Source organism: Lipophrys pholis, assembly GCF_963383615.2.
Source record: "Lipophrys pholis genome assembly, chromosome: 17".
In the NCBI taxonomy this organism is placed as follows: domain Eukaryota; kingdom Metazoa; phylum Chordata; class Actinopteri; order Blenniiformes; family Blenniidae; genus Lipophrys; species Lipophrys pholis.
Genome location: NC_137643.1, coordinates 5,727,170 through 5,740,548, shown reverse-complemented (window position 1 = coordinate 5,740,548; position 13,379 = coordinate 5,727,170). Strand labels below are relative to the sequence as shown.

At 44.3% G+C, this 13,379-nt stretch overlaps 1 protein-coding gene across 1 annotated transcript; it reads right to left on the bottom strand.

The window, feature by feature from the left end:
• Positions 1 to 1,863: 1,863 nt before the first annotated feature.
• On the bottom strand, positions 1,864 to 11,402 carry LOC308122748 (polyhomeotic-like protein 1; the record flags this gene model as incomplete). Its single annotated transcript, XM_080484796.1, has 14 exons — positions 1,864 to 2,015; positions 2,260 to 2,485; positions 3,908 to 4,103; positions 4,735 to 4,822; positions 5,727 to 5,817; positions 5,907 to 6,091; positions 6,184 to 6,319; positions 6,478 to 7,439; positions 8,029 to 8,110; positions 8,279 to 8,410; positions 8,486 to 8,614; positions 8,692 to 8,763; positions 9,676 to 9,786; positions 11,280 to 11,402. The coding sequence occupies 14 exons, from the start codon at positions 11,400 to 11,402 to the stop codon at positions 1,864 to 1,866; spliced, it is 2,685 nt and encodes an 894-aa protein (XP_080340922.1).
• Between the last annotated feature and the right edge of the window lie 1,977 nt (positions 11,403 to 13,379).

Here is a 13,379-nt window from a genome sequence, read left to right as displayed (position 1 = left end):
CACAAGGTTCACAAAGAGAGAGAACATGAAAAAACTCCTACGGTAAAAAGCTTAAACAAGGCAAACAAATGTGCATTTAAATATAAAGGCAAAATTTTACACTTATTACAGTATAGCTTAAGATTTTTCTCATTCACACAGTCATTTAGGTACGATTCCCTCCCCGCCCTCCATCCCTCACTAATGTAGGTCCTCAGACGTTTTTCTTCTCGCATATCTAAAGACAAAGATGAAAAGTCGACTCCCACATCGGCTTCTGCTGCAACTGGATTGCTTCACATCCTCGTGACATCGAAAACAACCATCTTATGAACGGATAAATAATCAGTCAGTAAGTCTCTGTGGTAAAAAGCTTAGAAAGACTTCAAAACAAAACCGTTTGGAGTTAAACTGGTTTCACTGTAGAGTTTTTGCCAACTGTTGATGTGCTCGGTCTATAAAAATAAAATAAAGATATGGGGGGGAAAAAAAACAACCCTTTTGCCCCACGTGATGTATGAAACTGCACTGTGAAGGGATTTATTGAGAGTCTGGTGTTTCTGGAGGAAGTACCCTGTATGTTCACTGTACCCTGTAGGCCACGTTTAAAATAAAACTTATTTCTATACATGTTGACGCCTAGTCTTGGTAAATAATTATAATGCAGAAAATATTAATAAAACATCACAGATGCAGATTGTTTTCTTAGCAAAATATAAAGAACGCATTTCTTGACTCTGGGTGATTTTAACAAAGTTTCGTTACAATACTGCAGTTTTTTTGTTCTTTTTTTACAGTGCTGATCTGGAGCTTCAACCTCTGTGATGTAACAAAGACGTCACAGTATTGCGTTTTAATTTAGCTTCTGGACAAAATCATAAAAAAATAAAATCGCAAGAGTAAAGTAAATGTGAAAATAAATGAAAATATTTGCATTTTCATTATAAAGTGCTAATGCCAAAAAAAAAAGAGCAAAGAAGAAAAAAAAAAACGATATTATTTTGTTCAAATATAATTGAAATATAATTATGAAAAATGCTGATTTGGACCAACATTCAAATGTTCAAGACTAAATTCAAAATGTTGACTAGTAAAGAAAAATGTCATAATTATAAGAATGAAGTGGACTTATCAAAAATAGGTGGGTTAGAAAACTCCAAGAAGAAATTTTATAAGAAAGAAAACAACTGAATTGTTTAGAATATTTCTAAAAGATTGAGTTGTAATGTCCGGAATGTCCAATAAGTCAGAATGAAGCAGGAATAGTAATAAATAAGCCAAAATATAATGTTGAGAACGAAGTGAATCAACATGAGGGGGAAAAGATGAAATGTGTAAATGTCGCTTTAAAAAAAGTGAAACGTCGACACACACGTTTTGAGAATATAACAAAAAGTGGAAAAATACCAAAAGGTGAAGTTAAAAATCCTTCTTAACGCAAAAATGTATTTGTACGCGTCTTGAGTTAAAGTGGACTGACAAGATTAAAGAAAATGTTTTGTCATCACAGCGGAGGTCGATAAGGAGAGCAGCCCGGTCTGGATGGAACCTGTAAAATGTGTAAATCTTGTGCAAGAGGTTTAAAAGAGTGAATGTTCAAACCTTGCAACTACATTCAAAACCTCTCGACTGGTATGATGTGTTTGTTTTTTTGTCTTATTTGGGGGCAGAACACAAAGAACAAAAACAAAAGAAAAAAGTTTGTCATGTTTTTGCAACTCGCACACATGAAGTGTGCAAACGGGACCTCGGAGGAAGAGAAGAAACAGGTGAAGCCCCCGTTTGGGAGGAAGAACCTTGGCTTTGTCTGGAAATCCTGATCCATACGTTCACCTGCAGGACTCGGGGGTGGGGGTGGGGGTGGCTCTTCATGGACACTCTGAATCAGTCTTTCAGATTGTTAATGTGAGCGCATATCTTGAGGGCGGGACCGAGTTTGATGTTCATGGTGGACATGAGATGCTCCTCCTTCAGCAGGAGCAGTGCCTGTCCGTCAATTTCCTGCGACAGAAATTGGGAGGCGAGATCTTCGCAGCCTGAGGAGGAGGAGGAGGAGGAAGAAAACAAAGGAAGGAAAGTGAAATAAAGACAACAAGTAGGTGAAAGACGAAACGAAAAAAGAAGCAGATATCAAGAATTTTACAGAATATAATAACATTACGACCAAGAAGCATCTTTACAATCATACAAATGATTTAACCAGAACAAATTTACAGAACAACAAATGTGCTTTGTCCAACATGTACAATACGACACTATGAGGATCAAGATTTTTCCAACCTTGTAGTGAGGAAATAAATTGTGACACATCCTCCACGCTCCACTGGGCGGGGCTCGCCGGCAGGCCGCCGGGGGCGGAGCTCTCCATCGGGAGCGTCGGAGGAGGGGGCGGAGGAGCGGGGGGCTGGTGGCAGGAGGCTGAGGAGGCGGGCGAGAGGGACATGGCGTCGTCTTCGTCGTCCTCTCCGCTGGACTCCTCCTCTGAATGGCTGGACTCTGAATGGCACTGCGGGGAACAAAGCCAGAGGAGCTCAAATGCACCAGTTTGAACCAAAAACAGAAAGTGAATCAGTAAATGGAAGTAAAGTGCTGCAAACTTGAGAAGAATCCTGAGTTAAAGCTTCAAGTATCGAATTGAAAACACACAATAACAGGAGATTCATACGGAGCGTGAAGAAAAAACCTTTGTTCCTCACTGCGAGTCAAATATGTCTCATCGATACTCGAGGTCACCCGAGTAGAATTCTGATGCCGTTTCAGAGGATCACAGATTTTCTCCTGGAGTCCCTCATAGAAAAGCCGTGGACCGCTAAACATTCCCTCCCTCCGTTATAAAACGGGTATGTTATAGTTTCTACAAAGTGCGGCAACTTCATTTTAGTGTGCAACATAGTGAAAGCCACAATACTTGAACTAAAGTTAAGATTTATTTCTGGCAGCTTGTTGCTCATTGGCTGAATTCACATGCAGGCAGGAGGGGCGGGCGGTTCAGCAGTAATGGCTTTGGAGTTACTTCAAGCCACAACTCAAGTTTAAAGTTTAAAGAAAAAGCAGCTCCTGCCTCTGATGCACTGCATTGGTCCACATAGAAGACCAGAACCTAATATATGGAAAAATTATTTCCAGACCAAATAACTGTATTTGCTAAAATAAATACAATAAAAACAGAGCTGTTGTTAATATCTATATCAACGGATGGTTCCCTTTAAACACCTGGAGCTGGATTCCCATCTCTGCTGTGAACAGCCACTATAACAGTGCACACTTGACAGTCATCAGCATAATACCAGAGGCTGATTAGAAATACAAGAGGACCTTGTATTTCTACAAAATAAGAAATACAAAAAAAAGCAAAAATATGTCGAACATGACATTAAGTTAGTGGTTCTTGCTCTGCTATAACAAAGTAGAAATCCTTGGTTGTACAAAATAGGTGATTTATTTAATTGGTTTTTAGTTTTTTCTAAATTGAAATTTAAGATTTAAAGAGGAATTTTTAATTTGTTATTGAATTTTACACTAAATACGATTTATCTCATAAAATTTGACAATTAATCGCATTTAACCCACTAGAGTTAACCCTTTCAAAACTACTTTTCTACTACTACTACAAGTATTGGAGAGTGTAAACTGATCAAAATGACATTATATTTAACATCTTACAGTGAAGAAAGAGGAAATGTCATCCTTATCATAACAAAGTACCAGTGTCCAGCAAAGAAATATTTTCACCGGAAAATTGATCTGTTCTGTGATCGCAGCTAATTAAAACAAAAACAAAAAGCAGAGCGTTTTTCAATTATGGTTATTTCTCCTATAAAGGATTTAAGGTTTTAACATCACCCAGCACCATTTGTATTCAAGCAGTGTTTTAAACGGTTGTAAACAAAGTTAATCATTCATGTCAGCACATCCTGCTCCGTCTCACCTTCACAGGTAAAGGTCTCCCCGCTATCTTGGCGCTGGCGATCTCCGAGCTGGTCCTGCGAGGCACGCGCCTCCGGGCAATCCCTCCCTCCTCGTCCGAGTTGGAGAGGTGACCCTGGCCTCGGTCCTGATCCGGAGCGTGATCCTGACCTTGACGCTGACGCACGCAGAAGTGCTGCCTGAAGCTGACGTTGTACCTGGGGAACCAATACATACTGTATCGTAGACAAAGAGTGACATATACGGTACTGAAGCCAAGACGAGCAACACACAGTTTTTGTCTCTTTGCGCCGTACGAGTAGCACGAAGCGGCAGGTCGTGGGCAAAGGGACAAAGGCAAAGCAAGAGCAGATGTAACAATCATATGTTGGCAACAACATATTCTTACAAACAATGCAGGCAGTGCATTGTTTACATTGTGGATCATACCATACATTTAATACATTTTTATTTACTGGACTGAATGTGACAAGACAAAACTTTACATGCTGCTTGTTACATAGCGAAAATGTGAATGAAATGAGACTTTCATTGTGTTAAAAAAAAAAAAAATTAATCACACACACATGCTGTGAAACGTACGGCTGTAGCCATCTGAGAAAGGGCCTGGACGTCCAGTCACATCTTCAATAGCAGAGTTGTTATTGAAGTCAATTCACTTAATCAATCAGTCTGATGAAAGCAAGTTAAATCTTTTGCGTAGCCGTCAGTAAGACGGAGTCACTTTGTGGTTATTGAGGTGTGAGAACTTTCAGTTCATTGTCTTTTTTCGTTTCTCAGATGGCCTCCGCTGTGTAGTTTGTGTATGTTCATGCATTTGGAAAGTACCTCTTGGCACAAGACATGGAGCAGAACCGTTTGGTGCCTCTGAACTGGCTGGCAGGAGCAAAGTTTTTACAGTACTCACACTTCAGCACTGAGGGGAAAGTTGAGAAAGACAACAGAGGAAATGGTGACGACGTCTCCACAGAGAGGATATGAAACACTACTAATGAGACCAAAATTGTTTTAATATGTAAAGCATTGGTTTCATATTGTACTTTTCAGGACACTCAAAGACGCTTTACATTGCATTGTTCATTCACTCCATACTGGATGATGGTAAACTACGCATGTACCCACAGCTGCACCACCAACCAACCACTCTCACACTGCATTCACCCAGGCAGTTTGGGGTTCAGTGTCTTGCCCAGGGACACTTCGGCATGTAGGCAGGCAGAGATGGGAACCTTCCGATTGGGAGACGACCCCTCCACCAACCGAGCAATGCCGCTCCAACAAGAACATATTACAATATGGATGCAGTCCATTATTTCAAGAAATCTTTTACGCTGCACTGCCAGAATTCAGTGCATGTAATTTAACACCAGACTCACTTGCCTAAAGCAGATCACATAAATGTGACAGGTCATTGTCATTCCATTCAAAAATTAGGTTCACTGGAGTCTAAAAATGGGAAGTGTGCTTCATTTTAGCTCTTTCAAATGACACTCAAAGTATGTATGAGCAGAAATGGTTCTTCATGTCAACACAAAACAAGCTTTCAGCATGAGGTCGTTCTGCCTTGTTATTAAAGTCAGAGATGGGAAATTTCCAAGTTTGAAACTTGTAATTAAAGTGTTTCTGCAGCTCGACTCAAACAAACAAAAGCCGAACGGGGACAAACAGAATCTGATACACACACAGTGTGTGTCAATGTTGGGATGATTACACTTGGTAGAGTTAACCAGTTAATTGCTACTGAAAAGCTGCTGAAGGTGCACATTTAGGTCTTCACTCTGTGTACTGCAGTAAACCCAGTGTGTACATCGAGCTGCTACCTGTTGCTGTTGTAACCGTCTCTGATTGGTTGGTGTCCGGGCTGTCATTGGTCAGATCCTCATCAGCCGAGTCCTTCAATGGGCCGCACACCTGTCAATCAAACAGAGACAAAAGAAGCTCAGTGACCAGCAGACAGTGGTTTCTGTCTTAAAGTGGGTCTACCAATCCTGTGTACTCACAGGGAAAGGCTCCGCCCCTTCCTGGATGACGAAGCCCTCGATGAGGTGTGTGAGAACCTGCGGTTTGACCACAGCCTGAGGGGGCGGGGCTCTCTCCCCCTGAGTACAGGCGCCACGGGACACCGACAGTACCAGAGAGGGAGAGGAGGAGGAGGCAGGAGGAGGAGGAGGAGGAGCTGCAGAGCCTGGAGAAATGTTAAAGAGGAATCAGTGTTTTTTAGTGGTGTTATGGCAAAAAAACAAAAACATTCTGTAGATGGTTTTTCTGTGTTTTTACCTGCATCGATGGGATTGGCTGGAAGCACAGGAGTATGATCTCTGATTGGCTGGAGCCGTGGGGGGGAGGGGCCGTCTTCATCATTGGCCGAGTTCGAGTCAGACTTTCTTTTTAGGGAGCCAGTTGCCTGCTTTCCCTACAAAAATATAAAAACATCATATGACAAGAGCGAGATACAACGACAGCCAATATGTATGAATAAATATTGTATTTATACAGCACTTTTTCAAATATTCATCCTTCCATCGTCAGCACTGAATAAAGAAAAATCTAAAGAAGCAGTAATGACGTCACCTGCGGTGTATGACCTCCTAATGACTCTCCATTGGTGGTCACTGTGGCCGACGCCCCCCTCTGCTCCTCGGTGACCAGCGGGAGGGAGAGTGAGGAGCGGGACAGCGAGCCTGACGGAGTGGAAACAGTGGTGGACTGGGAGGAGGCGGGGCTTGAAGCCAGAGGTCCATTCTGACTCGGGTTGGCCTGCGGATGCACCTGCGACACCTGAGCCAAAGGGGAGACCTCCTGCGGTGACTGGAGTGTTTTAAGCCCCACCCCTCGGCCTACGACCCCACCCTCCCGGGAAGCGATGGACGCCACCATCGTGAGCAGGCTGGACGAGCTGCTGAGGACGGCGGTGCCGTCCTGGCTGCAGTTGCCCCGGGCCAGGGCGAGAGCCTGGGGGTTCCCCAGCGTGCTCTGCCGGGCCCCCACTATCTGAACCGGGATATGCGGCGGCTGGGGAGGCTGAGCCGAGCTGCTGGCGGGTGCCGGGGCGGGCAGGATGGGAGGAGGGTTCCTGGAGGGCAGCTGGAGGGGCAGGCGGAGCCCCTGCAGGGTTTTGGGTTGGATGGGGACGGGGCCGTTTCCGTGACTGGACTTCTCAGTGCCGAGCGACGTCTTCTGCAGAGGCTGCACCACCAGCGTCTGAGTGTTGACCGCCGGTTTGATGGTGGCCGTGCCCACCGGGTACCCGTGGGCCTGAGTTGTAGCGTTGGACGTGAGCAGCAGGGTGTGTGCCGTCGTGGGGGCCGTGGTGCCCGTCGTCAGAGTTCGAGTCCCGTGGAGCAGGAGCTGAGAGAGCGGGATGGAGGAGGTGGAAGAAGACGATGAGGCGCCAGAGGAGGAGGAGGTGGGGTGGGCTTTCAGGTTGGTGGGCTGGGGGTACGTCGGGATTTTGATGTGGGGCGGCTGATGCTGACTCGGTTTATTGGCGGACTGGGAGTTGGACTGGTGTGAGGGCTGGACCAGGGAGTAGGCTGCAGCACAGAGAGAGGAAACAGCTGAATTTATTGAAGAACCTTTAAATCCAGATGACATGAGTGCTGGGTTCACAACTGCAGTTACTTTTAATTACCATGCACCACATGTTTGACACCGCGTCTAATGACTCTGACTCCTGGATTTATTTTGATTTCTTATATGTAGAATTGTCTAAAAATGTGCAAACGTGAGCATTTCTGACAATTTTCTCACGCTGTAGTGACCCTAGACTTTTGTTTGGTTCCAGCGCGTTTATGAATGGACTGTTTACTTTAAACACATGATGCATGCAACAGATGTTGTTTGACCTTATGAAGGGAATAAGGATGGAATGAGCGAACGGCTGCGGGCAAAACATTAAATTTACAAATCAAAGAAATCCCATCAATGTCACACTGATATTAGTTCTTTCTGTTTTTATACTTGATCAACACATGATTGGCATGTGTTATTGATTCAAAATGTGTTTGAATTAAATGTTGCTTTATGCATCAAATATTAAAAGTCCCCAAATTATTATCATTATGGAATCAGGTGTCAACAGGGTATTATTTCGTTGAGCATGCAGTCTCTCAATCTCCATACCTGAGTCATTCCTGTCTGGAGCTTCGGTCTTAACACCCACGCCTTTGGGACCGGACACACCTCGCAGGGCTAGATTCTGCACCTGAAGACGGGAACACATTCGAGTGAAAACAGCGATGTATCATTTTTTCACTATGAAGTCAGATCCGGATCAAAAAATAAATATATATATATTTTCCAGTAAAAAAGCCAGTGCAGTGGCACAAGGTTAGGATTCTCCGCGATTAATCATGGTGTTTCTGTCACAGACCTGATCATTGTCTGACTGGCTGCTGGAGGAGGGGGTGGGAGTCACTTCCTGTTGCTGCGGTTGCTGGGTGACCGTTGCACCGGGCATGAAGATGAGCTGCGAGGAGATGGGGGCCCTCAGGGAGCGGTTGACCTGCAGGATGAAGGGGTCCGCATTAAAACACTCAGAAACCAGGCCGCTTATAAGCAAGGATTTAATGTGACTCACTCTAAGGTACATCTGGCCCTGACCCGCCGCCGTCCCGCTCAGCAGAACCGACTGGCTGATCGTGGACGTTGCTGAAGCTCCCATTGAACGGCTGCTGGTTGTTGATCCTGATCCAGACGTGACAGTGGCCTGGAGGAGAAGAACAACTTGAACATGTGTCGAATTGTGTGCAGACAGCAGAGATTATAGAGAACAAGAGTTTGTACGGCTGTGGTGCTGGTGGTCTGAGATGAGCTGCTGCTGGAGGGACTCGACTGTCGACTGGCAGCCAGAGTTGCCTGAACAAACAGAATGAAGGAAAACAAGAAGAGTTTTACGTTTCAACTACTAACAAATTAAAATGTTGCCTTTTCATGTGGCTGAAGCAAATTGTAGTGCTTTGTTATGATCCCTGACCCAACTGCATTTCCAGCATGGCCTCCACCCACTTTCACATCTTTTTTTTGTGTGATTTTCATGGAAAAGTATTCATTTCTGGGTTAAATAATTAGATTTTGGGCGTCTTATAATTTTACAATGAGTTGAAGATTTCCAAGTAACGATTCACAAACTTAAGTCGGTTAATCATCCCCATAAATCAACTGAATCTTCATGCGCTCGAGTTTCCAGCACAAGGAGGAGATGTTACAGTAACTGAGGCCACAGACCTCAACTTCCCTCCATTTACAGCCGGTGGGAGGAGGCGCCATAAACAATAAATCACCACGGAACTAAACACAAAATGCTTCATACAGTAAAAAGTCACCATGTAAAAAACAATACTGAAAAATCCTCCTGTCTAAGTTGTCCAACCTGAACCTGGCATTGAGCACTGAGAATATGTCTTTTGAGGACTCGTTATGCCATTCCGGACTTTTGTGTGTGTGTTTCTTTATGGGTACTATGTGTGGTATATTGTGCATTTATCTGAATCCTTTCATTTCTAACTCATGGAGAACAATATTTTACCATCATATACGCTTTAATGCACTCCAGAAGTGAGGAATACTTAATTTAATGAAATAACGACCACAGCTCTTACCTGACTTCTCCATTGTTTTCCTGTTAGATCTCATTAGCAGCATGTGATTTCCTAATGTTCAGCATATTATTATCTTGTTAAACCAGTCATTTCCCCAAAAATACCCTCCAAAGTACACAAATGCACCAGTTTAAACACACTAAAATCAGGAGTAATGACGCACCTTCACCTGCTGCACCGCGGCCAGGTTCTGCAGCTGGGCGTTGTTGATCTGCTGCTGCAGCATTAGCTGCTGGAAGTACTGAGCTGCGTTGGGCTGCCTCTGTAACGCCTGCAGGGCCTGGGGGGGGGGGGGGGGGGGGGGGGGGGGGGGGGACACACAAACACATTAATGAGCAACAATTAATAACAGCCGACGTATGAAGCGTTTAGGTGTCATTCGACATAATCTTCTTTTGTTTGCTCATTTCTCTCCACATAGAAAACAAAACATTTAATTGAGAGCTGTCACACTTAAATAATCAACGGATAGACTGCGGTGTTGCGGTTCAATTCCAAACCTTGATCCCTTTCTGTTTTAAGTCTGCATGTTCTCCCTGTGCATGCAGTGACCTTTCAGTCTGACCCCCTCTCCTTCCATTGATGGATGATGTGTAGTAATGAATAGGTGTAGTCTTTTTCTCGGAGATCACATACAGTTGTAATTTGGCACTTTTTTTCTTTTTTTTTTACGATGGGAGTAGGAGCATGGCGGAGTGAGAGAACAGAGCAGCAGAGAGGCGGCGATCCTGCAGCAGCTCCTCCTGCCAGCTGTCTGATGTACGAGCGGCGGCTCAGACGCTCATAATGTTGAGGGATGAAAGCGGGTGCGGCGCAGTGGATCAGAGTGTGCAGGGTGACAAAGACAGATGGCGCGCAGGGCGACAAAAGCCTGAGAAATTAACACCCAGCCTCAATCTCTCTCCTTCACCTCAACGACACAGTCACTGTTCGTCACGTTCTGCCCATCGGCTCGCACATAAATCAAACCTTATGAAGATAAACACGCCGGCTGCCGTTTTCTCCTCCGCCGACAGACAAACAGGCTGACGCCACAGTTCAAATAGAAAAACACACAAGTACCATCCGCAATTAAAGTGCAGAATACAAACAATCGGGAAGTTTATTGTACTTTTAATCAGTATTTTATAGAAAGCTGGTTTAATGGGCTGCCTGTGAAGGACGACATCAGTGTGAGCAGCAGACTGAGGTTCTCGCTCAGATAAGCTGTGGGGGCAAAAATAAATTAGCAGCCGACCAGATTCGATCCTGCCTTTTCAATTCTACCTCTTGTTCTCAGGTTGTAGACATTGATCAGCCATAACATCATGACCACCTGCCTCATTCTGCAGACCCACTTTTTCTGCCGAAACAACCGAAACACGTGGAGTCACAGACGACGCTCGAAAATAATAGTCGTGTTGTATGTCAGACCTTGGGAGGTTGTTTAAATCGTCTGTACTCCATTTTTAAAAGTAAACCATCTCCACTCTGTTCAACATAGTTTGAACTTTAACATTTAAAGGAAACGCAGACAAAAAGCCCTGCTGGGTCCTATTTTTGACGTCTAGTCCTAAATCTACACCTGCATATGTGCAGTCTAATCCCCCGACACGCAGCCTACTTTCACTCCAACAGGCTGTCGGCGTGAAAGTTACAAAAATCCTGCCGGAGAAAGAGGCGCAGATTTGCTGCAGGGCAGAGAACAACAGGGACACATCAGAAAGACTTCTGAACTGGCCGGGTTTACAAAGGCCCCCGGTGACCTTTGACCTTTGCATTACAGCCACCTACCTGCACGGCCTGCCTCTCATACAGAGACATGGAGTTCATGGGCGAAGGGCGGGAGCTCGTCCCCGACGCGGCGCTCCCATTGGTGGAGGCCCCCTGCTGGTTCTGCTCTCCGTCCGTCTCCATGGCTGCTGCGGACACACACCAGACGTCCATCAATCAAATACAGTAAGACGTGGCTTCGGCGAGAGAGAGGGAAATAAAAACTACACCCGTCACCGTTCCTGACAAACGGCGTTTCTCACACGAGTCGAGACGCAGGGCGACACTGACTGATACGACGCTGCTCACACTGCACATACACACACACACTGAATTTTAAGCATGACAGCAAATCGGGACTTTAAAAAGGAGGAATCCCAACAAATCACTTTTATATCTGAAGCTTCAAGCATGGAAATTAATTCACTTGTTTCCTGTCGCTTAAAGCAGCGCTGTGCAATTCACACACAGAAAAAACCCTCCACCTCTCTATGAGACGACTCGACAACAAAATAGACAAAAGAGGAGGATAATGCTTATTTAAGGTTGGTAATGCTAACGATGTTGATACTAATGTGGATGTCTCAGAAATCCCTCCATAATGTCTAGAAAGCCGAGTTCATTATTAGTGAGTTTGGTGAAATAATAACTTAGTGAGCAGCAACTTCGGATGAACAACAACAGTTCTACAGTCCCACCGTTTTTAACTGCACCACTAATATTACTACACCATCAGTTAGTTTAAAATCTGAACTTACATAAGTCACAAACAATGTGAAAGGACAATAATGCTTCATCTAAATGTAAAAATTAAAGAAACCAAACAACAACTAAACAGATCAACAGATCAGTAGTGCAGTGGTATTCACTCTCACCCCACAAGAATAAACCCGGTTCAATTCCAGAGTTTGCATGTCCTACATCTACGTGAATGAGTTTCCTCCCATAGCTCAAAGACAGGCTGTATGATTAAGATGAATAATTATATGTAGATGGTATGGTGGAATAAATACAGAGGGAGGGAAGGACAGTATGTAATACAATAGAAATAATTTAAATAGGTGTCAATAAAGCCACACACAGGCATTTAAAGATTCACCTGATCAGTAAATCAAAGGGAAACAGTTTCACATCAGCGTCTCATTAAATGTTTCAGTTGTTTTTGTAATAAGAGATTTATTGCAGGTTTTCTTGATAATCCTACAATTGTTATTATAAAGTGTATGAAGTTTTGTTTGGATCAGACAGAATTTAGTATTCATCGTGTCTTGAACATAGAAATATTTTTGAATTAAGTAGAATTTTGATGCATTTTTCTGGATTTATTCTGCTTTTGTGGACAGATTTCTTAAACAATGCGGAATTTCTGTCGTCTTTTTTTTTTTTTTTTGCTGGATCCTGAAGGAGATTCACCTAAAAGCACCTCCTTCTCTTCCTTCTCTTCTTCCTCCTCCTCCTCCTCCACATGCACACACCTGAAAGCACCTCCTTCTCTTCTTCCTCCTCCTCCTGCACACACCTGAAAGCACCTCCTCCTCCTCCTCCTGATGCACACACCTGAAAGCACCTCCTCCTCCTCCTCCTGATGCACACACCTGAAAGCACCTCCTCTTCCTCCTCCTGATGCACACACCTGAAAGCACCTCCTTCTCCTCTTCCTCATGCACACATCATCCTGTCCCAGATCCACATGAAAACACCACCTCCTCCTCTTCGTCTTCCTCCTTCTCCTGCACAGACACACCATCCTGTCCCAGATCAGTCTGAAAGCACCTCCTCCTCCTCCTCCTCCTCCTCATCATCATCCTCATCTTCCTCCTCCTCCAGAAGCAGATAATAGAAGCTAACCAGGTTAGCTGGTAGCTTCCCTCCATGTTATCTCCCCCCAGCCCCCCCCACTCGTCGTCGCCGCCGCCGCCGAAACCAAACAACAACTAAACAGATCAACAGATCAGTAGTGCAGTGGTATTCACTCTCACCCCACAAGAATAAACCCGGTTCAATTCCAGAGTTTGCATGTCCTACATCTACGTGAATAAGTTTCCTCCCATAGCTCAAAGACAGGCTGTATGATTAAGATGAATAATTATATGTAGATGGTATGGTGGAATAAATACAGAG